The sequence below is a fragment of the Octopus bimaculoides genome, chromosome 6 (genome assembly GCF_046866305.1).
Source record: "Octopus bimaculoides isolate indiv1 chromosome 6, ASM4686630v1, whole genome shotgun sequence".
NCBI lineage: Eukaryota > Metazoa > Mollusca > Cephalopoda > Octopoda > Octopodidae > Octopus > Octopus bimaculoides.
The window spans coordinates 109,138,417-109,164,349 of record NC_142933.1 but is presented as its reverse complement, the minus strand read 5'-3'; the positions used below and the strand labels follow the sequence as shown (position 1 = coordinate 109,164,349).

Sequence of the window (25,933 nt, the reverse complement as noted above, 5' to 3'; positions counted from 1 at the left end):
CTGAGGACTGGTGAAACCGGATGGCAACACCAGGCTTCAATCTAATTTGGCAGAGTTTCTACAGCTGGATGCCCTTCCTAACGCCAACCATTCAGAGAGTGTAGTGGGTGCTTTTACGTGTCACTTGCACGAAGGCCAGTCAGGTGGTACTGGCAACGTGGTTTTGTGCCAAGGAGAAATACTACTGATGCCTCTTCTTAGACAATTTTTTGTCAGTGAACAGGTCAACAATTCTGAGTGGCAAAAATTTCCACACCATGTTACAAATAAGGCTTGACTGTGTGGTAAGAAGCTTGCTTCCCAACCACACGGTTCTGGGTTCAGTCCTACTGCATGGCACCTTGGGCAAGTGTCTTCTATAGCCTTGGGCTGATCAAAGCCTTGTGAGTGGATTTGGTAGATGGAAACTGAAAGAAGCCCACTGTGTATATATATTTATATGTATATATATGTTTGTGTGTTTGTCCCCCCACCATCGCTTGACAACCAATGTTGGTGTGATTACAACCTCGTAACTTAGTGGTTCAGCAAAAAGAGACTGATACAATAAGTACTAGGCTTACAAAGAATAAATCCTGGGGTCGATTTGTTTGATTAAAAGCAGTGCTCCAGCATGGCTGCAGTCAAATGACTGAAACAAGTAAGAGAATAAAAGTGAAGTTAACAGTCTTTATGTGTTTCTAAATTGCAAGCTTGTGTCTTCAACACTTCCATCCTTTTAGTTTCAGCCCACAATCTCAGATCAAAACACTTGCTATGCAAGTACATCTCTATATTGCAGATGTATTTAGCCAAAAGTAAACCATGGTACTTGGCATTCATCAGCCTGGAGAAAGCGTCTGACAGAATGTTGCATTCTGTGATCTGAGAAAACTAGGGGCATGCAAATGGGTATTGTTAGTAAGGTGAGAGTTAGCAATGAGTACAACAATGAATTTAGAATAGAGATAGGAATTCACCAGAGCTCAGTTTCCAGCCCCCTTCCTATTCATCATAGTCCTTCAGACCATAAGAGAGAAATTTAAGACCAGCTGCTACTATATGCTAATGATCTTGTTCTTATAGTGGAATCTGTAGCAGAATTGGTAAAGAAATTCAGGTGTGGAAACAAAAACCTGGAATCAAAGGGCCTTAAAGTTAACCAAGCAAAGACCAAAAGTTGTAGCAAGCAAGAAAACAGACAGTAGTCTCTTCTTATCAAGTAAATTGCTCTGCTCAATATGTAAGAAAGGTGTAGGGAGGACTTCCATACAGTGCAAGCAATGGACACACAAGAGGTTAACAAGGAAAGTAGTCTTCGTGTGTGGAAGATGTAGAGGAGGAGTAATAAACATTAAGGACACTTGGGAATTTGATTTTCTGAAATGGCCAGGAGGATCCTTAGAGGTAGTAGCAGGTTTCTTATTTCTTTATTGCCCACAAGGGGCTAAACATAGAGGGGACAAACAAAGACAGACAAAGAAATTAAGTCGATTACATTGACCTCAGTATGCAACTGGTACTTAATTTATAGACCCCGAAAGGATGAAAGGCAAAGTCGACCTCGGCGGAATTTGAACTCAGAACGTAGCGGCAAACGAAATACCACTAAGCATTTCTACCAGCTCGGTAGAAATGGCATACAAGTGGCTGAGATCATAATGCCAAACAATTGCAGAATTATTCATTTACAACTGACTGGACTGGAGTAACATGATATGAAGTGTTTTGCTCAAGAGCACAACACACCACCTGGTCTGGGAATTGAAACAACAACCTTGTTATAAGTAGTACAAAACCCAAACCACTAAACCACACATCATCACTAAAATTGTACACTTATGTTTAAATCATGATTTACCACATGAGATTAATTGAACAAATATTAGAAGGATTGTCAGGCGTGGCTGTGTGGTAAGAAGTTTGCTTCCCCAACTACATAGTTCTGGGTTCAGTCCCACTGCATGGCACCTTGGACAAGTTTTTTTTTTTTTTTTTATTACTAAAACATTGGGCTGAACAAACCCTTGAGAGTTGATTTGGTAGATGGAAACCAAAAGAGGCCTCTCTCTCTCTCTCTCTCTCTCTCTCTCTCTGTGCATGTGCGTGCATGCATGTGTGTGTGTGTGTGTGTTCCACCCATCACATGATAACCAGTGTCGGTGTGTTTACATCCCCATAACTTAGGCGCTGTCCCAATATGGCTGAAACCAGTTAAAGATTTACAAAAAAAATAAATAAATAAAACTGCATTTACTTATTTGAAATACTTGATTTTGTACTTGTACTTCCCTTTTCGGAATTGGGAAGCATAATGCTAGTGTTTCCATCCATGTGCATTTCCACAGCCATTTGGAGATCTCCGTTGCATGCTTCTATCATCCGTTCTCCAACATCGGCAGTGACACCTGCAAAATTCAACATATAATTGTTCACATTATTATGAGTTATAATAATTTAATGGTGTAGCAGCTTGCGAGAAACTAGAGTGCAGAAATATAGAGCTTAACCCCTTTTTATACCAACCTGCTTAAGGCCACTCCTGATGATGATTGTCATCAACATTATCATCATCATAGTCGTTTAATGTCCACTTTCCATGCTGGCATGGGTTGGACGGTTTGGCTGAGGACTGGCGAACCAGAAGGCTGCACCAGGCTCCAATCTTATCTGGCAAAATTTCTACAGCTGGATGCCCTTCCTAACGCCAACCACTCCAAGAGTGTAGTGGGTGATTTTGTGTGCCACCGGCATGAGGGCCAGTCCGGCAGTTCTGGCATCCATCATTTAATATCCGTTTTCCATGCTGGCATGGGTTGGGCAGTTTTACAGGAGCTAGCAAGTCGGAGGGCTGCACCAAGCTCCAGTTGTGTTTTGGCATGGTTTCTATAGCTGGATGCCCTTCCTAACACCAGCCCCTTTACAGAGTGTACTGGGTGCTTCCTATGTGGTGTCATCAGGGGTGCTTTATACATGGTGTCAGCATGGGTGTGGCTAATTCCCAGTTTTAAAATGATTGTAATTAAACCTTTCTATCAAAATTTTATATTAATTTATATTTGAAACACCAGCTTAATAATGAGAAAGTTAGTTTACTAAATTCTTCACTATTTTCTTCAAAATTATTTGTAACAAAGGCAGTATATTTCATCAGAAATATGGTAACAAAAAGGTTAAGCTTATCTCAAACCATCACACCAGACAAGTCTGCAAATAATTTCCTGAGATGTCTTTGAAACTTCATACCATTACATGATGTAACATCAATAGCACTTTGGTGACAAGAATATTTATTGGGCCAATGAAAGCCTTGTGAGTGGATTTAGAAGGCAGAAAGTGAAACAAGTCCACTGCATGTACGTGTGCTGCCATGCCTTGACATCATCATCAATTAATGTCTGTTTTCTATGCTGGCATGTGTTGGATGCAATGAGCCAAAGAACTGTACCAGGCCTCATTGTCTACTTTGGCATGGTTTCTATGAGTGGATGCCCTTCCTAATGCCAACCACAATACAGAGTGTACTGGGTGCTTTCTATGTGGCATCAGTACCAACAGGGTTGCCAAGTAATTTGCAAGATGATTGTAAATGAGAATTACCATCATGCAAGCAATTTCCAGTCTACTATGAAATAAATCTGGTCATCAAGAATGATAACTCTGCTTGGAAACAGGTATGGGTTGGTAACAAAGAAAAGCATCTGGCTATAGAAAATCTGCCAACTAATTCCATTTAACCTAGACAAGCACAGAAAAGTGGACATTAAAATGATAACTACTACTATTTCAACCCTGTCATGTTGTAACAGGAATAGCTTAAATGTCATCACCACTAGGTTCCTGCTTGAGTAGTAATGAACAACACATGTAGAAAAATAAAAGATAAAATACTAGAAACAGACAACTGACCATGTTGCAAATTTGTGGTGAAGTGTGTTTACGATTCATTGTTAATGGTTTTGCCCATAGCTGTTGCTTACTTTGTTTTTAATTATTTAAAAAAAAAAAAAAAGTGGGTGTGATGAACCCAGCACTTTGTCTTATGAATGAGCAAGGCCTTTGAAGTTGAGAAAATTATTGATATTTATTCTTTGAACAAAGAGTTTAAACTTATGCCAGCAATGAGAGTGAATCGGACAATCAAATTGGTGAAAGAGATGAGGAAATTAGCACAACCAAACATGGTTGTTGAGAGATATGCCTATTATTGTTATTTCCCTGAAATTTTTTTTTGTCATTCTGTCCATTATTTTGCCTGCAATTGTTACTCTTGAGCTGTATACGCAATTATATATTTTTTTGCTCAGGAGCCCAAGTGGAGGGAAGTTAGTAACAGGGGGCCCCAAGTCTGAGAGGGTTAGTGAGTGCTTACACTAACACATAAATAGGATGGAGGGAGTATAAATGACCACACTGACCCCAGTACAGTCATTTATTTCATTGAGCCCCCTTCCCCACCACGAAATACTGAAAGTATTCAGTCTGATTCCTACCAATTCTGTTACTCTCCTAATAATAATTACAGCTTGAAATTCTGGTACAAAACCAGCAATTTTAGGGGGGAGAGGTTACTCAATTACATCAGCCCCAGTGTTCAACTGGGTCAAACTCAGAACATTAGAATTCCAAAGCAATGCCGCTGAGCATTTTGTCCAATTGCTGCCTTAACAATCCTAATAACCTTTTCTGTTGGGACAAAAGACAAAAAATGGTTGTAGTGGAATCTGAAGAAATGATGCTAAGCATTCTTTTCCAACATGCTAACAACTATACCAACTTGTCATCTCGATAATAATTAGATCGATTTTACCTTTGATCTTTTTGGGGGCCCCAAAAAGCACCAGTTGAGGAGTAGGGTCGATGTCATCCACTACATCCCTTCCCCAACATTTCAGACTTTGTGTCTATAGAAAGAAAACAATTATTCTACAATAGGCACAAAGCTGGAAATTCGGTGGAAAGGGGCTACTCAATTACATCAACCCTACTGCTCAACTGGTACTTATTTTATTGATCCCCAAAAGAATGTCGACCTCAGCAGAATTTGAACTCAGAACATAAAGGCAGACAAAATGTTTAACAGCATACTAACAATTCTGCCAGCTTGCCTTGATGATGATGATGATCATCATCATCATCATCATCATCATCAACATCATTCGACCCCAGTATATGACTGGTACTTATTTTATCGCACCCGAAAGGATGAAAGGCAAAGTCGACCTCGGCGGAATTTGAACTCAGAACGTAAGGACGGACGAAATGCCGCGAAGCATTTTGCCCGACGTGCTAACATTTCTGTCAGCTTACATCCTTAATAAATAGTTATTATTAAAAAATGTTGCCACAAAGGCAGCTTGAGGCAGGGGATTAAGTCGATTACATCGACCGCAGTGCGTAACTGGTATTTATTTAATCGACTCCGAAAGGATGAAAGGCAAAGTCCACCTCGGCGGAATAAATAACAACAACAACAAATTTCTAACATTCACACACGTCATTAATTTGTAAAGAATCTTGGCTGTTACATTTTATCGATTCTGAAGGATCGAAGACAAACTAGAATGGACAGGGATATAACTAAAAACCATCAATTTCACTTCATTTTTAAGTTAATTTAAATTGTGTTCCTATTAGTAAACCCTCTGTGTTTCCTAAAGTACAACTAACTCCGTTATCAAACAATGTATTTATCTCTTTTTCTTTCTTTTACGATGCAGAATTTATTAAAATGGTTTCTCGCTCACTTTCATAAATCTTCGCCCAAGTTGTCTCCCTTCAATTATTTCGATAATTATTACCAAGATCGTCTCTATACGGCAGATCCTCGTGGCCTTGCAATACAAATATAATTACAGTAGTGATTGACACAACGGGTAAAATTTACGAGTGGGAGAGGGGAATAAAAAAAATAAAGTATATTTTAAAATGTTTCGCTATTCGTTATGAAGAACATTCTTTCGCTACGTTTTTTCTCGAAATTTTTGTGACAAAATACCTGTACAATAGCAAAAATTTTAAGTAGATTGGCAGAGCAGGTAGATAGTAGTAATCAGTTGTGCTCCTTCGTGATCACATCCTACAGGCGTCAACTTTGCCTTTCATACTTACAGGGTTAATAAAAATAAAATATATAAAAAAAATTTAGTCGAATGAATTGACCGTAGTACTTGTTTGTTTGTTTTTTTGTTTTGTTTTTTTAAGCTTGATACTTATTCTACCCTTCATTTCAGCTGAATTACTATGTTACGTGGATGTAAGCATCACAGCAGTAGTTGTCAAGCAGTGATGGGGACAACACACACACGGTAGGCTTCTTTCAGTTTCCGTTTACCAAATCCATTCACAAGGCTTTGGTCGACCCGAGACTACAAGTAGAAGGCATTTGCCCAAAGTGCCACGCCGTTGGACTGAACCTGGACCCATGAGGTTGGGAAGCAAACTTCTCAGACCAACATAACACACTATGCTGGAAGCACATTTCTTTTATTAATTTAAATGGATGCAGGTCGCTAAGTTGGTTCCAAATATTGAGAAATATTTATGATTAATGGATGCCCTTCCTTAACAATGGCCCATCAGAAGTCTTCCCGGGTTGCTTGGCCTGTACTCCAATCCAGTTCCACCAACTTGCACCCACTCAATTATTTCTCTTTCTCTGGTGATTATTTTATCACTAATAAGGTGGATATAGACATTAACCCATTGCCAAACATGAGCCCCATTTAGAAATCTGCTAAAACCAGTCAATGCCGGTTCTTCATTGTAGTCAAAGTGAATTGCTTATGTACATAGTATTTGCAGAGGTGTTTAACAAGATTTAGAAGTTAAAGTTTGTCATTATTGGCTCTGGCTAATTCTAGAGGACATTTTAGGTCATAAATCGCAATTTTTGAACTACAAAAAAAAAAAAAAAATTACTATTTTAAAAACGTCATTTTTTTTTTCTTTTTGCGTTTCCCATCTATATCATTCATTGAAATTTATACACATTCGTATTTGATACTATTGTTTCAAAAAAACTAAAATGTTTATTATTCCAATTGAATAGAAAAGGATAAATATGTTTTGTTTTGTTTTGTTCTTTTGTTTTTTTAGCGATTCGCATTTGGGACTTTTCGAAAAAATTTATCATAATTTCCAAAATAATTCACATATGGAGAAAATTTAAATACTATATATTATTTTAACTCCTAAGACACTTGGCAAAGCCAAAAAATATGAATAAAAAAATTTAGCAGTTAATGGGTTAAGATGGAGGTCCCTGTTATCTCCCCTTGTTGGTAAACCATACTGAAATGTACAGTCATTATATTGATTACGATGGTGCCAATTTTCTCGCAGAGATCAACTACTTCAGCCTCTAAGAACAGCATAACCTCCACTATAGCCAACATTTCAGCCACCCTTCTCGGTATCTCTGTCACCATCAACACCAACCCACCTCCACATTACTATGCGTCAACTAATTCCCAACTCTTACCTCCAACACACACATTAATCCAAAATCTTTTTTCTTTTTTTTTTTAATATCAACTCTTACGAGCGCTATAAATCTGAGGTGTGGCTGTTTGATAAAAAGCTTTCTTCCCAACAACATGGTTCCATGTTCAGTCTCACGACTGGTACCTCGGGTAAGTGTCTTCCACTATAGCATTGGCCCGACCAAAGCTTTTGTGAGTGGATTTGGTAGACGGAAACTGAAATAAGATCATCGCGCGCGTGCGTGTGTCCTTCGATGACTCGACAGCCGGTGTTGATATGTTTATGTCTCCGGAACTCGGCGATTCGGCAAAATAGACCGATACAAGTAGCAAGTTTAAAAAAAAAAAAGATACTGGGGTCGATTCATTCGACTAAAAATTCGAGCCGGTGCCCCAGCATGGCCGCAGTCTAATGACAAACAATTAAATGATAAGAGATGCAGCACTTCTTCAATCGTAGTCGTGTCAGTTCTGTTGTGGATTCCACCTTCCACTGAGCTAGAACCATCGACCTCCAACAAGCTATACATACTCTTGCAAACGAAATATATATTTTTTAACCTTCCACACGACCGCACTACAACTAAAATACTCCTCTGTTATCGTCTGTTTTCTGAGACTGAAACATCTATTAGAAATTCACTGGCTCCAGCGTATTTACACAATTGTCTCCTCATATCAAACACCATAAGCAATCTGGAATCCCAGAATGTATGGCAAAGCCATTCTGGCACCATTTAACAGTAATTCAACACTGATCTATCCAGAACGTTCTAAACTTTCTCTTGTTCTCCCCCCCCCCCACCACTCTCTCTCTACCTGTATATGATGCCTCAAGCGCCAAAAAGTGCTATTGTCAAAACAGACCAATTGTTCAGTTAGCCAGGCCAATCATTAGTAGCGCCCATTTGTCCTGGTACTTATGCACTCTAAAGATTTTAACGGCATATCTGCCAACCTTTTCTACTTCGTTACTTGCAATTTTACAATGCATTCTACATAGGTGAAATGGGAAGCCATTCAGGTGACTTCGTTTTCTCAAACCTGGCATTTCCCATAGAACGCAAGAGGAGGCTTGGGGCCCCGACATTTCAAATCACTTGGCCACTCCGTTGATCACCTGTCAGTGTCTGGGAGTTTTTTCAACACCATGATACCCCATATTCCTGCAAACATGAAGAGTCATAAAAAGTCTTCCTGTTTGGTAATGATTCACCTATAAACCTTAATGAATAAATTCTCCTTTTCATAAAAATCATCATCTCCCCCACTATCAGATAATTTTATTCCAGTCACTGATCAACTAACAAGATTTCCATCTTACTCTCTAATATTCTACCGGCACAAAGCCCTCCCTACCCCCACTCAACACTACCCTACCTCGCAGCTAAGCGGTTTTGTCTTGCAAGTTGCTTGGGTGACCCTGTCGGCCCTAGCGCTACATAAAAAGCACCCAGTACATTCTGTAAAGTGGCAGGCGTAAGCAAAGGAATCCAGCTGTAGAAACCATACCAAAACAGACAACTGGAGCCTGGTGCAGGCTCCCGGCCTTAGCAGCTCCTGTCAAACCATCCAACTCCTGCCAGCATGGGAAATGGATGTAGAATGAGAATGGTGGTGGTCAATATCTCTTTTTCCACGCACACCAGATTTTAGCACTGTCGTCAAACTCTAGCAGAATGTCTATAAAACTTTATTTCTTTAACACACACTAAACATTGCCACTTGTCTGTTGGCTTCTAGTGGCATACCCATACAATTATATTCACTATAAACCCAGGCATGGCTGTATGGTTAAGAAACTTGCTTCTCAAGCATGTGATCTCAGGTTTAGCCCCACTGCATAGCACCTTAACCCTTTAAGTATTTAAACTGGCTATATCTGGTCAAATCTGGGCCCTCACACCTACCCTACAATGTCGTTCTAAAAATAAATTACCACATCATCAAACTCTTGAAGTTACAAAATAATGCAGGATTAATTCAAAACAATGTGAATAAATAAGGATTACATTTGATAGAATAATCTGAATGCTAAAGGGTTAAGCAAGGTCCTTCTACTACCAAAGCCTCGTGAGTGGATTTGTTATATGGAAACTGAAAGAAGCCCATCATATATAGAGAAAGATAGACGTGTGTGCGTATGTGTATATAACCTTGTCTTGACATCATGTAATAATTCCAAACAAGCATCAAAATCATACAAGTGACATTGTTCATCTCCAGTCTTCCATGAAAACATGTCTGACAACGGGAAAATATTACCTTACTTCATCGGTTCTCGGCTGGGGCCTGTATGACCCCTGGGTGTCCACACAAGCAAAGTAGTAAAATGGGAATCCACAGTCGTATATTAAGGGTTCATGAAAAATTTTGCTTAGATGTATTTATAGCAAGAAAAAGGTTTCTTTCTCTAATGTCTTACACAGTCCAACCTACACAAGTTAATGCTTGAAAAACAAAATAAGAATTTTGAAAAAAAAGAATCTATAAAACTAATTTTTAGACATTGAATGGCTAAGCGTGTCCACCAGAATAAAGTATTCATCAAAGGGGGGTGGGGACCAATGATAAAAAGGGTTGAGAACCACTGCCTTACTTGGAAACAGGTAAAGTTGGTGAAAGGAAGGCATACTCATACAGAAAATCAGTCTCAACAAATTCCACAAGCACCATGAAAGATGAAAAACTGGATGCCAAAATGATAAGTAAATGTGTCTGTCTCCTTGCCTTGATATTGCATGACATTTGCAAATGATTATCGGCCATGGAGAAGTATTATCTTGCTTGGAAACAGAAAGGGTATCTGGCCATAGAAAATCTGCCTCAATAAATTCCATCTGCCATGCTAGCATGGAAATATGGACATTTAAGCAATGATAAACTAAAAATGAAGCTTAAGTTGTGTATAAAAGGAAAAGAAATTTACAACCACCCATCCACCTTCAATGCAGATAATTTTTAGATTTAAGAAAACAGGAAGTGTTGCTGATACCAAAACATCTAAGAAATTACGATCAAGGTGGAATGAAAACACTCATGAAAATGTTGACAAATGTTAAGGCAATTCATTTGAGTTTAATTAGTAAAACTGCTACTTCAAGAATTGGTTCAAACTCCTTTTACTGTCAGTCTGTTGTTAATTTTCTCATCATATAATGGCGTCTGTCAAACCAATTTTTCCTTTCATCATTAACTGGAAAATGCATCAAACTTAAGGTCTTACTCTTGAAAATATATAATTTTTATACAAACTTGTTACAAGTTCAAATATGTTTGAAGCATAATTCAAACATGTAAGAAAGCAATTCACAGTATTTTGTTATGGAGAAAACTCCTCACTGTTGACAAATAGGTGTAAAAACACAGGGTCAGCTCAGAGTGACAGGTTTGGAAAGCCAGTGGCTGCACCAGGCTCCAATCTGATCAGGCAATGTTTCTACAGCTGGATGCCCTTCCTAACACCATCCACTCAGAGTGTAGTGGGTGCTTTTTAAGTGCCACCAGCACAGGAGAAAGTCAGGTGGACCTGGCATCGACCATGTTCAGATAGTGCTTTCTACGTGCCACCGGCACAGGAGCCAGTTAGGCGGACCTAGCATCGACCACATTCAAATGGTGCTTTTTATGTGCCACCAGCACAGGAGCCAGTCAGTGGGTACTGGCATCAGCCACATTCAGATGGTGCATTTTACATGCCACCGGAATGGGAGCCAGTCAGGGGCACTGACCAAAGCTACGATTTTGGTTTTACTTGACTCAACAGGTCTTCACAAGCATATCATATTGCCCACACATCAAGGATATTTTTAAATAGGCCAGACATGCAATACTGTCATCAGCCATGGCTGTGATCTTACTTTAGTTGCTGGATCTTCTCAATCACAGCATATCTCCTGATGATCGGATCAACAGGAACCTTTGTCATCATAACCAATGGAATGCCAGTTATCTCTCTCTTTCCAACATTTTTTCTATCACTCTCACTCTCTCTTTCTCCCCACCATGTTGCTGTGTCAATAAGGCAGAGGACAGCAGTCACGCAATCACTTTATACACAGTCACTGTTTGTTTAAGATCATGATCAAGTCCACACACTCTAAATAAAAGGTGGTTTGCTGATTTGCAGTAACAAGTTCAACACTACCCACATTCTATCCAGAGGGAGATGCATTTTGACCTTTGCATGCAAGTTACTTGGTGACCCTATAGTTGCTGGTTCCACATAAAAATCACTAGTGCTGGTGCCATGTAAAGGGCACCCAGTACACACTGTAAAGTGATTGGTATTAGGAAGGGCATCCAGCTTCTGGTTTCTAGCTCCTTGTCAAACTGTCAAACCCATGCTGTATGGAAAACAAACATTAAATGATGGTTAGTGGTTCTCAACTGGAGCCCATATAAGATGGGGGGGGGGGTTTCCACACACCAAAATAGCAAATTTAGGATCCACAATAATGCATTAAGAACCCTGGAAAAAAATTTGTTTTAAATGTATTGGTATGTATTGCAAGAAACAGCTAGGTTTCTTTCTCTAACATTTTACATAATTCAACCTACACAAATTAATGAGTGAAAACCAAAATAGGAATTTTGAAAGAAGTTCTATAAAATTTTGAAAGCAGTTTCTTCAAACATTGAATAACTAGGGGAAGGTCAACTGGAATAAAATGGTAATCAAAGGGGTCCATAGACAAAAAACAGTTGAGAACTCATGATGATGACGAAAGTCTGAAACTTAGTGAAAAAAAACTCTGAGACTAGTGATGGGAAGGAAGTTAGTTGTCCTCTAACCTGAATGTGTGCAACAGATAAAACTCTACTGAGAGCAGAACAGCCAAGTGCCAGTTAGCTAGGTATTGAAATTATCTTTCACAAATCGCAGTCGTGGCAGATACTGGTGTCACACAAATTGGCACCTGTGCCGGTGGCACATAAATGCATCCTAGTGTCATGCAAATGACACCTGTGTCGGTGGTACATAAAAGCACCCATTACACTCTCAGAGTGGTTGGCGTTAGGAAGGGCATCCAGCTGTAGAAAACCATACCAAATCAGACTGGAGCCTGGTGCAGCCTTCCAGCATGCCAACTCAGTTGAACCATCCAACCCATGCCAGCATGGACAACGGAGGCTAAATGATGAAAGTCAAGATACAAGGCACAAGCATGACTGTGGTAAGTTTGCTTCCCATCCACAAAGTTCTGGGTTCAATCCTACAGCACTGCACCTTAGTCAAACGTCTTTTACTGTAACCCCAGACAAACTGAAGCAATGTGAAGGAATCCTGTAGATGGAAACTGAAAGAAGCCTGTCATGTGTGTCTCTTTGTGTTTGACCCGTCACCACAGCATGACAACCGATCCCAATGTGTTGCTCAGTCCAGGAATCAAATCAACAATCACCAAAATGTGAGTGCAACACCCTAACTGCTAGGCCACAAACTTTCACAAGGAATAATCCTTTCTACTGGAAGCACAAGGCCTCAAAGTTTGGGGGAAGGAATTAAGTTGATTACATCGACTCCAGTGAGTAACTGGTACTTATTTAATCGACCCCAAAAGGATGAAAGGCAAAGTCGGCCTCAGAATGTAGCAGCAGACGAAATACCGCTAAGCATTTCGCCCAGTGTGCTAACGATTCAGCCAGATCGCCAGCTTACAAGGAATAATAATAATAATAATAATGAAATTAATTTTAAAAATTCATTCATCCAAGTTATTTGTAATTTTATACAAATTGACAGTAACATCTAGTTTTATAAGTATATAGAGAAACAAACTGATAAATACAGAAGAACCAACAAGATGAGTAGATTTTGTACTGCATTGAGTCTCTAGTGAAGAGGACATAGCTATAAGCAGAAGGGCTTCACCAAAGAGATTTGCCTTAGGTATACAAAGACAGTCTTTGACCTTTTAGCATTTAAATGGCCATATCTGAGCCAAATACTCTATATGCTTTATGTTCAAACTGGCTAGGTCTGGCCACTTGCGTCTAACCTACAATGTCATTCAAAATGTAACCAAATACATAATCGAAATGTCAACGCTACAAGATAATGTATGATTAAAAAAACAATGTGAATAAGTAAACATTACTTTTGACAGTAACTTAAATGCTAAAGGATTAATGATTATAACAGAAGGTAGAAATACTTATCCATTTCTTAAAGAACTTTATGACAGCTCAATATTAAAATACTCTTCTATCTAATGCACAACCATTGTGTTGTATACTACAGCAAGGCACATTACTGCTTGCACATGGCTCACACACAAAAGGCTCTTCATTATTGCTTCATAAGTGGTTGGTAGCAAGGAGGGGATTTAGCCATCAAAAGATTTTTATTATATTTTGTTATATACTACCATTGAGATACACAGTTGCAGGGGTGGATGCGAGGTATGAAACTTGCTTCCCAACCACATGGTTCCGGGTTCAGTCCTACTTGGGCAAGTGTCTTCTACTATAGTGTCAGGCCAACCAAAGCCTTTCAAGGGGACAGAAACTGAAAGAAGCCTGTCATGTGTGTGTGTGTGTCTTTTTTCCTCACCGTCACATGACGACTGGCATTGGTGTGTTTACGTGCCCTAACTTAGCGGTTCAGTAAGAGATCAACAGAATAAGTGCCAGGCTTAAACAATAAGTACTGGGGTTGATTCATTTGACTGAGAATTCTTCAAGGTAGTGCCCCAGCACGGCCACAGTCAAACGATTGAAACAAGTAAGTAAAAAACACACACACATACAAGGTAAACTTTATAAACACCTTTCTAGAAGAACAAACAATTCAGCCTCACTGTATGAAGTAGAAATTGGGGTTAAATCACAGGTTTTTCTGTCTGAAGTCAATGAAAGGATACTGATCTGATTAATTTTAATATTTATTCTCAGCTCATTAGAGATTGGTCACTTACTTTTCACAGAGGAAATATGAGCAGAGAGCTATTTATAGAGTATGCAAACTTAGACAGTATTAAATTAGTCTACCTAATTAACATGAAGGTAATCATCCTGATGATCAAGGTGTTGCACTCAATTGCAAGATTGTGATTTCAATTCCTAGGTTTCATGTTCTTGAGCATAACACTTCATTTCCTGTTGTTCCAGTCCATTCAACCACGAGTAACCCTGCAACAGACTGGCATCCTGTTCAAAGAGGCTGTTGTGATCTCAGTTACTTAAACATCATGGAAATCAGGCAACCTGCCCTACAAGTTTTGGGACCCAAAGACAGTCATGTCTGAGGGATTACCATTTTTTTTACCTAATTTGCTCAACAAAACAGTATAAGAATTGGCAATTTGAATTAATGGAACCACTGGTCAGTGTTGCTAATTTAGGATAAATAGAAACGTAAGCTAAATCTTATAAACATGTTTAACCTTGCAGAGAAAGTGATTCTATTAATTCAATCACATTGCCAAGCACTTGCATCATTATGTAAATTAGACCAATTTGGTTCTGTCCAAGATTGTATGTACTATAAATAGCTGTAAATTAATATATGTTCTGTGGACAAAAAGTACTAGCGAATTCGCCACTTTGCTTACTTGTAAGGTACATTCCATGTCTTTACTGTTTATCAGAAAATCTCTCAACACCAAAATGGTGACATTGTAAAGGCACGTGGTCACACCCAAACATGTATTTTTAAATAACTTTCAAAGCATAAACTGCTCAACCATGAAGTGTGATACCATTTACCACAAAGTGAGTGATTTGTTTCATCTACAAAGCATTAATACAATTCCCCAAAAGATGTGTGTCTTCTATATATTTTAATTTAACCCTTTAGTATTTAGGTTGGCCATATCTGGCCCAAACATTTTGCATGCTTTATGTTCAAACTGCCCAGATCTGGCCGCCCACATCTACCTTACAATGACATTCTAAATGTAAGCATTCACATCATCAGAATCTCAAAGCTATGAGATAATGTATGATTAATTCAAAACAATGTCAATATACAAGGACTACATTTGACAGAACAATCTGAATGTTAAAGGGTTAAACCAGTTTTAGAGTTAACTGTCGAAAAATTTGATTCTTGAATATGGGGCAATTTAAATGCTAGAGGGTTATGATTGATCCAATTGACTATATTCTCTCCCCACCAATGAAATCAGCCTTGTGTCTCATGAAAAAGAAATGAAGTTTCCAGTTTGCAAACATTTTCATCTACTCCTATCCTCCTTTGTATAATGGGAGGCAGCCATGTATCTCACCTACAGCAAGACACATGCTCTTGTCACTCTATTATAGTTTAGCCTCTCAACACCTGGCAGAAAACTACCTCATCTGCTACACCTGCTCTCAGTCAAGCAGACTTCATCTTCTAAGTCACTTGGTGACCTCGCTTCTACCAACACCACAAACAAAAAAAAAAAGCACCAAGTACATTCCATAAATTAGTTGGTGTTAGGATAGGCACCCAGCTGGAGAAACCATACCAAAACAGACCTTGGAGTTTGATACAGTTTCTCAGGTCATAAGAACCTGTCAAACAATTTAACCCATGCCAGCATGGAAGACAATCATTAAATGATGATGATGTAGGCAAGAAAGTTTGCACCTCTTACACTCATCAACCATTCAACAATGAACTAATTATTTGAAACTAATTAATTCTAAAATGATACTGATTGCACTTCATTAGACACACAGCTTCATATGATGAAGAATAACATCAACTGAATTGACACCAGTGTATTGGTGGTAATTATTGACTTAGCCATCATCAACATCATCATTTAACATCCATTGTCCAATGCTGGGGCATGGGTTGGATGGTTTGACCAGGACTGGTAAGCTGAGGGGCTGCACCAGACTCCAGTCTCATTTGGTATGGTTACTACAGCTGGACGCCCTTCCTAGCGCCAACCACTTCGAGAGTGTAATGAGTGCTTTTACATGCCACCAGCACAGGTGCCATTTACATGACACTGGTGTCTTCCACAACTGCAGTTTTACTTGGCTTGATGGGTTGTCTTCTCAGCGATTACAAAGGACAGTAAACCATAGCAGAATTTGAACGCCATAAGACGTGCCAGTGCCACATAGTCAGTGCAGAGGTCATGTAAAAAGCACCCATGCTGGAGTCATGTAAACAGCTCCTGTGCTGGCGCCACATATAAAGTCGAAGAATATTTAGTAGAAATAAATAGCAGATGCATGAAAGTGCCACCTGCCCACCATAACTATTATCCATACCATTATTTACAGCTGATGCTTTATTAATCTTTCATCTTTTACTCGTTTTAATCATTTGACTGTGACCATGCTGGGGCACCACCTTGAAGAATTTTTAGTTGAATGAATTGACCCCAGCACTTTTTTTTTTGAAGCCTGGTACTTATTCTATTGGTCTCAAACCGCTAAGTCATAGGAACATAAACAAACCAACATTGGTCATCAAGCAGTGTAGTGGGGGACAAACGCAGACACAAACACACATATATATCTATACAATGGGCTTCTTTCAGTTTCTGCCTACCAAATCTACTCACAAGATTTTAGTCAGCCCAAAGCTATAATAGAAAACACCTGCCCAAGGTGCTAGACGATGGGGACTGAACCTGGGACCATATGGTTGGGAAGCAAGCTTCATACCACACAGCCACCCCTGTGCCTATAAATGACAAGGCTTTATCAGATCAAGAACCAATTCTAGGGAAAACTAATCAGCACCGTCATCGTTGAACATCTGCTTTCCATGCTGGCATGAGTTGAACGGTTTGACTGAGGACTGGCAAGCCAGAAGGCTGTACCAGGCTCCAGTCTGATCTAGTAAGGTTTCTACAGTTGGATGCCCTTCCTAACACCAGCCACTTCGAATGTAGTGGGTGCTTTTTACGTGCCACAGGCACGAGAGCCAGTCAGGCAGCACTGGCATTGACCACACTTGAATGGTACTTTTTACATGCCACTGTCACGGGAGCCAGTCATGCAGCACTAGCATTGGCCACGCTCAAATGGTGCTTTTTACATGCTAACCGGCATGGGAGCCAGTCAGGCGGCACTTTGCAAATTATAAGAATCCTTAGAATCCAAGAATTCACTGCAACTACCTCTCTTCTCACTTTAGCACATTTACATACCCATCCACCTTTTTTTGTTTCTCAATTCCTATTCACTCTCTCTCTTTCTCTCCCCAGATGGAAAAACATTTGTCTCTGTCCCTCTATTATGCTTTTACATCGTTAAACCTTTAACATTAAAACCAGCCATACAACCATATCCAGATAAAAATATCGTACTTGTATATGTTCAAACTGACCACATTCAGCCCCTCACATCTACCTACAATGTTCTTCTAAAAATAAACAATCACATCATCGAAATACTGAAGCTATAAGATAATGCATGATTAATTCAAAACAATGTGAATAAATAAGCAATACATTTGACAGAGGAATCTGAATACTGCTAATAATACTATACCAACTTAGTTGACAGGGTCTTGTCTTGCAAGTTCTCGGTGACCTTCACCAGTGCTAGTGTCAGAAAAAAAGCATCCAGCACACACTGTAAAGTGGTTGCCATTAAGAAGGGCATCCAGCTGTAGAAACCTTACCAAAGCTGGCAGAAACGTTAGCACGCCGGGCGAAATGCTTAGCGGTATTTCGTCTGCTGCTACGTTCTGAGTTCAAATTCCGCCGAGGTCGACTTTGCCTTTCATCCTTTCGAGGTAGATTAAATAAGTACCAGTTACGCACTAGGGTCGATATTATCAACTTAATCCGTTTGTCTATCCTTGTTTGTCCCCTCTGCATGTAGCCCTTTGTGAGCAATAAAGAAATAAGAAACCTTACCAAAGCAGACACTGGAACTTAGTTCCTGTTGAACCGTCCAATTCAAAGGACATTAACTGATGAAAAGGGTGAAAATTCAGTACCATCATGATCATTTAATGTCCATTTTCCATGCTGGTAGAGGTTAGACAATTTGGCAGGAGCTGGCCAGACCCTATGTCTGTTTTGCCAGGATTTCTACAGCTGGATACTTTTCCTAATACCAACCACTTTGTAGAGGGTACTGGGTACTTTTTATGTCCCACCAGCATGGGTGCTCCCCAGGGAAAGCATGATGGTCTATATCAAAATGCTTTCCCCATGAGAAAAATTGGATCAATGCTCACTCTAATGAAGCAGTCATCAATTCTGAAGAACAGTCTCTTAGAGAATAGCCAAATAATTTTTTAAAATTCACTGTGCAGTGATGAGTTCCCAGATTTAATACCAATTCAAAAACCTTGAGCAACTTTCTTTTAGCCTTGTGAGTGAAATGGAGAAGATAAATCATCTAACCCTTTTCTTACTATGTTTCTGCTGGTTTATACTGCTTTGTTTCAATTAATTTCGAAAATAATGAAATATTTAGTAAAATAATTTTGTCATAAATTAAACCTTTTGATAGCAACCTGGCTGAAACCGCTTTGTAGTATAAATGTCTTGTTTTCAAAAGTTTTGAATTAAAACCTTCCACCAAACCTCGATCACAATTTATGTTCCTAACACTAGCTGAATGATAACTAAGTTATTTTACTAAATTCTTTGTTATATTTAAAATTAATTGAAAGAAACAGAGCATCTCAATAGAAATATGGTTAACAAAATGGTTAAGGTAGTGTTTAGAACATAATGTGAAATTTTGATGCAAGGCTTTAATTTCGATCACTTTACAAGGGAAAGTTTGCATCTCAGAACCACAAACAGTCTCAAGCTGGTTGGTATCAAAAGGATTAATGTCCATCTTCCACGCCGGTATGGGTTAGGTGGCTTGACCGGATTTAATGAGGTGGAAGAGTTCAAGGAGCTTCAATTGTCTGCTTTGGCATGGTTTCTACAGCTTGGTGCCCTCCCTAACACCAACCACTTTACAGAATGGACTGGGTGCTTTTTATTTGTAACATTTTCAAATCCAAGAAAAAGAGGAAACTTCCTCAACTGAGTCAGTTTGTAGCAGAAGAGAAGGAAAACTATTTGCTGGATTGTAGATGTAATTTAAAGGTCCAGCCTTGTTGTATATTGTACTAGATTCTGTTTGAGAATTTACAATAAGGGTACATGTGCAGTATTCAACCACTTACAACCGTATGCTTATTGGCAGAATTAACAGACAATACATGCTGGCACCACACAGAAAGCACCCATGCTGACACACGTTTAAAAAAAAGCACTCGTGCCGGTGCCATGTATAAAAAAAAAATTTTTTTAAAGCACCTGTGCTGGTGCCACATTATAAACTCCCATGCTGGTGCCACATAAAAAGCACCCATGCTGATTTCACCATGGAAAAAAAAATCACCCTGTAAAGTGGTTGGCATTAGAAAGGTTATCCAGTTGCAGAAACCATGCCAAAACAGACAAGAGGGACCTGGTGCAGCTCTCCAGCTTCTGCCAAACCATCCAACCCATACCAGCATAGAAAACAGATGTTAAATTATTTTTAGAATGACAATGTAGGGTAGATGTGAGAGGTCACAAATGGCCAATTTAAATGTTACAGGGTTAAATACATTGGTCACTAATATGACTAGTTTTGGTATAAAAATACAAATCCTCAACTTCTTGGTTGGTTACCCAGCACACTACCAACATGGCCACCCATTGTAGAGGAATTATATTTTATTGAGTCTACATCAATATAACACTGATGCTTCATTGTCATCATCATTCTGATGTCCACCATTCCATACTTGCATAGGTCAGATGGAGTTTCTTGAAGCAGATTTTTTATGGTTGAATGCCTTCCCTGTCACTAACCCTCACAAGTTCCCAAATAAGGCATTATTTCTCCATGACCTGAATGTCTTCGTAGAATATTCAAAATGAACAACACTGCTTGTATGACAGTGACACTCATTTACAACTATCATGCACTGCCAAGAGAAGGCCTGCCTCCCACCTCTCAGTCAGTCACAACGAAGGTTCCAGATAATCCGATCAACGGAACAGCTTCCTCGTGAAATTAGCATGCAAGTGGCTGAGCACTCCACAGACACACATACATACCCTTAACATAGTTCTCAGGAGGGTTCAGTAGAACACAGAATGTGACAAGGTCCTTTCAAATATAGGCACTACTCATTTTCACTAGCTGAATAGACTGAAGCAATGAGAAAATGAAAATGCCTAGCCCACGGTCCCAACATGCTGCTGGGAATTGATCTTACAACCTTACAATCATGAGCCAAATACCTAAATCACTGACCCACACGCAAGACAAGGAGACACAAACACACATACAAAGGGCAGTTTTCAATTTCCATCAACCAAATTCATTCACATGGCTTTGGTCAACCCAGGGCTATAGAAGATATTTGGCAAGGTGTCACATAGTGGGGCTGGCCCTGAAACCATGTGGTTGAGGAGTAAACTTCTTAACTGCATACCCACACCTGTCCTATTACCGTTAACAGTGAACACAAGTTCTCAACTGATACTTATTTTACTGACCCCAAAAAATGGATAAAACGCAAACCTGATCTTGGTGAAATTCGATCTCAGAATGTAAGGACGGATAAAATGCTCATAAGTATTTTGCCTGGTATGCTAATGATTCTGCCAGCTTGCTACCTTAACATAATAATAATAATATTAATAACACTCACAGAGTGCAAACCTCCACCAAGACAACACCAACATCCTCTCAAATGATTAGCCAGAGATGATTTTTAAAACGAGAATATCTGAAATAAACTCGACTGTCCTCACAAATGAGAATACTAAAAATGAACCCGACCGCTCTCAAAATTTAAGTAAAAAAAATAAATAAGTAAATATTCCAGAATCCTTGTCCAGTACCAGATCAATCCCAATGGTAGTCATGGAATATGAAGGTGGGTGTGCAGGCCATGTTTGTAATGTGTATGTGTGTGTCATCTGCAATAGGAACAGGGAGTTTTCTCTATGAAGACTTATAGTGAAAAATTTATTTGTGCGTGAAAGAAAACGGAAACGGCCTGCATGCAGTACTGTTAACAACATCGTTGCACACAAAATTGTGAGTCCAAGAAGTAAAGCTTCCTTCAAGGCAGAGCCAGAAATGCAATTGTCAAGTAAGAGCTTTTAAACAGGAGCGATATATTCAAAATTGGTAAAACTAAAAATTGTTGAGGATAAATTCATCATCATCATTATCTAACATCCATTTTCCATGCTGGCATGGGTTAAATGGTTTGAGTGGAGACTGGCAAACCAGGAGGACGCACTAGGCTCCAATCTGATATGGCAATGTATCTACAGCTGGATACCCTTCCTAACACCAACCACTCAGAGAATGTAGTGGGTGCTTTTCACGTGCCACTGGCATCAGCCACATTCGGATGGTGCTTTTTACATGGCACCAGCACGAGGAATGAGTCAGGCAGCACTGACGACTCATGCATGAAATTACATTTATTATTACTATTGAATATGTTAGTGTTATTTAATTTCTGAATGGTTTTGCTGCTGTTTGTTTATGTAGTTTAATTTCTTTATCCATCAGTTTCTACTAAGACAGAGATACGAGTAAAATTAATAATAGAGAAACAAAAATAAAATTTTGGAAACAGCAATGCTGCCATAACTTACATGGAAACCATGAGCGTATTTTCAAGAGAGATAAGCAGAGAAAGACTTGAAACTCAACGTAAGATCGTAATACTTCATGTAAAGTAAATATAACAAACAATCCAAAATCTTTGTCCGGTACTGGATCGATCCCAAAATCTAATCAGTTTGTGCCAGTCACGAGGCTAAACATCCCTAAAAGTTTCATCTGAATCCATCCAACAGTTCTCGAGATATCGTGTCCATGGACAAACAAACACGGCTGAAAACAATACAGCAGTTTTGGAGGGGGGTGGCTAATTTGAATAAATCAACCCCAGTATTCAACTGGTACTTATTTTCTCGAACTCGAAAGGATGAAAGGCAAAGTCAACCCTGGCAATAATAATAAATTATGTCTAAGTAATTAGGTTTAAAATACATGTTGGGAGTTTAAGTTCAGTTTGTAATCGCCTGGTTTCAGGCTTAGTCCTATGGTGTCACACCTTAGGTGTATTCTACAATAACCTTGGACCAATCAATGCCACATGAGGAAATTTACTAGCTGGAAACTGCAGGAAGTCCATTACTGTTTCTGTGCATGTGAATACACCTGCGAATGCTAGTATGCATGGCTGATGACAGTACCGCCTGATTGGCACTCGTGCCAGTGGAATGTTAAAAACACATCCGAACGTGGAGTATAACCAGCCCCCTTATGAGTACCCCTCATTCATTGGACAATAAACTTTGCTTGCATAGACCTATTAAGGCAAGTGAAATCAAAATCACTGACATGGCCAATGACAGTACTGCCAGATTGGCACTCATACCAGTGGAACGTTAAAAGCACATCCGAGCGTGATCGTTGTCAAGGCCACAGATTGGCTTTCATGCCGGTGGCACGTAAAAAGCACCATTTGAGCGTGATCGTTGCCAGCGTTGCCTTACCGGCACATGTGCCGGTATCACATGAAAAATAACATTTGAGCATGGTCATTACCAGTGCCGCCGAACTGGCTCTCGTGCAGGTAGCACGTAAAAAACACCTTTTGAGCGTGGTTGTTGCCAGAATCGCCTGACTGGCCCTGATGCCAGTGGCACATAAAAGCACCCACTACACACTCGGTGTGGTTGACGTTAGGAAGGGCATCCAGCTGTAGAAACTTAGCCAGATCAGATTGAGGCTGGTGCAGCCTTCTGGCTCACTAGTCCTGTCAAACCGTCCAACCCATGCCAGCATGGAAAGCAGACGTTAAACGACAACGTTGATGATGATGACTTTCACCATCTGAGAGCAGTGATATCAGTGTTTACTTGTTGAATAAAGAAATCCCTTACTTGAAAAACAGGTAAGGGTTGGCGACAGGAAGAACATCCAGTCATAAAATTCTGCTCCAAATAACTCTGTCCACACCCCTGCTAGCATGAAAAGAAAAATAAATGTTAAATGAACAAAGGTATCGAACTCTTCTGTCAGTGAGTGTGAAGGAAACCAAGAACAACATGGGAAGTGGCAGGGGCAGACCTCACAAAAATACTTGACCCTTATAATGCTTCTTTGGCTCTCCACATGGTGTAATTGGTGGTATATCACTCTGCAGTGGTAGCTAATGTGAGAGCATCTATATCATGTACCACTCCAGTCAGTGCAGCAAATGGCACAGTGTGACAATGGCCTTAAATCTCTTGCAGCTGGTATTGGCAGGTATTTCAGGTGGAGGAACATGACCCCAAGTAATTCCCATAACGCACTGCAGGAGGATTTAATGAGATGTGTGTAGACTAGTACAATTGATTCACAGCTATGGAGTGCAGAGTGTTGAGAAAGACTACACAGTATACAGTAAATTTTATGGAGAAATGAAAGCTCTTGTTCTAAAGAAATTGTACTGAATCTCCCAAAGACAGCTGATATTTGTTTACTAAATGTCAATGTTGTCATCCTCAGAGAGAATACTCCAGATATTTGAAAGATGGCACAACAGATAGCTGCTCATTAGGAACAATGAAGGCAGGAAATACTGGCACTCTATTGGCAGGTCAGTTCTGTCTTGCTGTTGACAGTTAACGCCATCAAACTGTATGCTTTCATTGCCACAGCAAGGACAGTCTGAAGATCTTCCTAAGTATGGGACACCAGAGCACAGTCATATGCATACTGCAGTTTCAGAGCGCACACACTACAGAGTTTGGGTCTTCTTAATGTTAAAGAGGTTGCCATCTAGTCTTAAGTCCAGTGCCTCACTGTTACTGAACTCAATCTTGCAGAGAAGTCTGGTGACACACAAGAGGAAATGTGAAAGAGCACTGGTGTTAGTTAATACCCATGTGTGTGTGTGTGTGTACAAGGAAGAACTCAGACTCCTATGGTCACCCATACACTCATCCCAACATGGAACTGGCAAAGGATATTAATTAAATTTATTGGCACAGCTAAACCGAACAAAACAGTGTAGAATGCTTTGGAAAAAGTTAACAAAGGCCATAAACAGGTCCTGATGTTGTTCCAAGCATTTTTATTTTCTGAAAAAGCAGCCTGTGAAGATCATTTCAGTTGTTTTCCTGTTCTTTCTACTTCTATATTGCAATTCAGGCTGCTGAGTCTCTGAAACATCTTAGCCAAAACTTCAATAATAACAAAGAGAAGTTATATGCCATTACTATCATTCAAGTTCACTTTATCATCTTTGTTCATATAAATCAAAACAAGGCTTACACAACCCACATGAGATGTTCCTATTGTCCTTTCAGACCATTTAAAAACATTATATCATTGCGGAAATGATTTTATAAAGGAAAAGAACATGAAAAATGTATCAAAATCCATCTTCCTTGAAAGGGGAAGTACTATCTCCTTAAGGTTAATTCCTGATAGACGTCTCATTGCAGGGAAGAAAAAAAACAAAATTATAAATAATAATAGTAACTCTATAGGGTAGCACAAAGAAAGTGTACACTATATCTATATAGTGCTGGTGCCACGTAAAAAGCACCTGTGCTGGTATCATATAAAAGCATCCAGTACACCTTAAAGTGGTTGACATTAGGAAGGGCATCAGGCCATAGAAACCATGCCAAAAGACAAATGAAGCCTGGTGCATTTCTCCAGCCAGCTCCGGTCAAACCGTAAAACAGATATTACATGATTATGGTTTATACATATATATATATATATATATATATATACATACACACACACACACACACAGATTCAGACTAGAATGATATTAAACTTTGCAACTTGAAATAAATATCCAGACAAGTAGCATGCCATTATTTAGTACACCTGTCTTTTGTTTGAACTACCACAACTACTACCACTGTATATTTCTTAAAACTTCAATTGCTTCACAATTTTTCAACTCGACTGCCTTCAGTGAATAATGACAATTTCTTTTTTAAAAGTAGGGAAACAGGAACGATTTTCTCTTTCTTTTCTTGCGACAAGAGGTGTAAGGCAGACGGCTGCAAACAGGAAAATTCAATTAAACACCTAACTGTGAATAATACATACACAATAGACAGCTAAATGTTGTATTATTATCAGCACGGTTATCATGATTAGCTGGCGAGACAGGACCCGGTGAGAGTTGTCTTTGCCTGAGGCACAACTTCAAAATTTTCAACAGGAAACAAAAGATGTCAAGTTCCTACCTCTCTTAATATAGCAAAAAACAATTGTAAAAGTCCCCCACCACCGACAGGTTAATATCTACATTATCAATAAAATGTCGTGTAATAAAGCGACAATAATTATGCTATTCAAGCAGTAACAACTATCGGCAGAAGTCAGTCTCGTTGAAAAGTTATTCATTTAATCAATCTGTGCCCAAGCGTTAATTACCGTCACATATTTAATGACAATTATATCACAAAGGAATCAGTTTACATCAATCAAATTATCATTATTTCGAGTTGTATCGTACT

At 39.3% G+C, this 25,933-nt stretch overlaps 1 protein-coding gene across 2 annotated transcripts in view; it reads right to left on the bottom strand.

Moving 5' to 3' along the window:
• Positions 1-25,933, bottom strand: part of LOC106870443 (UBX domain-containing protein 7) — a 56,722-nt gene that overhangs the window by 28,591 nt on the left and 2,198 nt on the right. For both annotated transcript variants that reach the window (XM_014916534.3, XM_014916535.3), the window contains exon 2: positions 2,237-2,387. In XM_014916534.3, the coding sequence (XP_014772020.1) occupies positions 2,237-2,387 (151 nt within the window). The remainder of the gene's footprint in view (positions 1-2,236; positions 2,388-25,933) is intronic.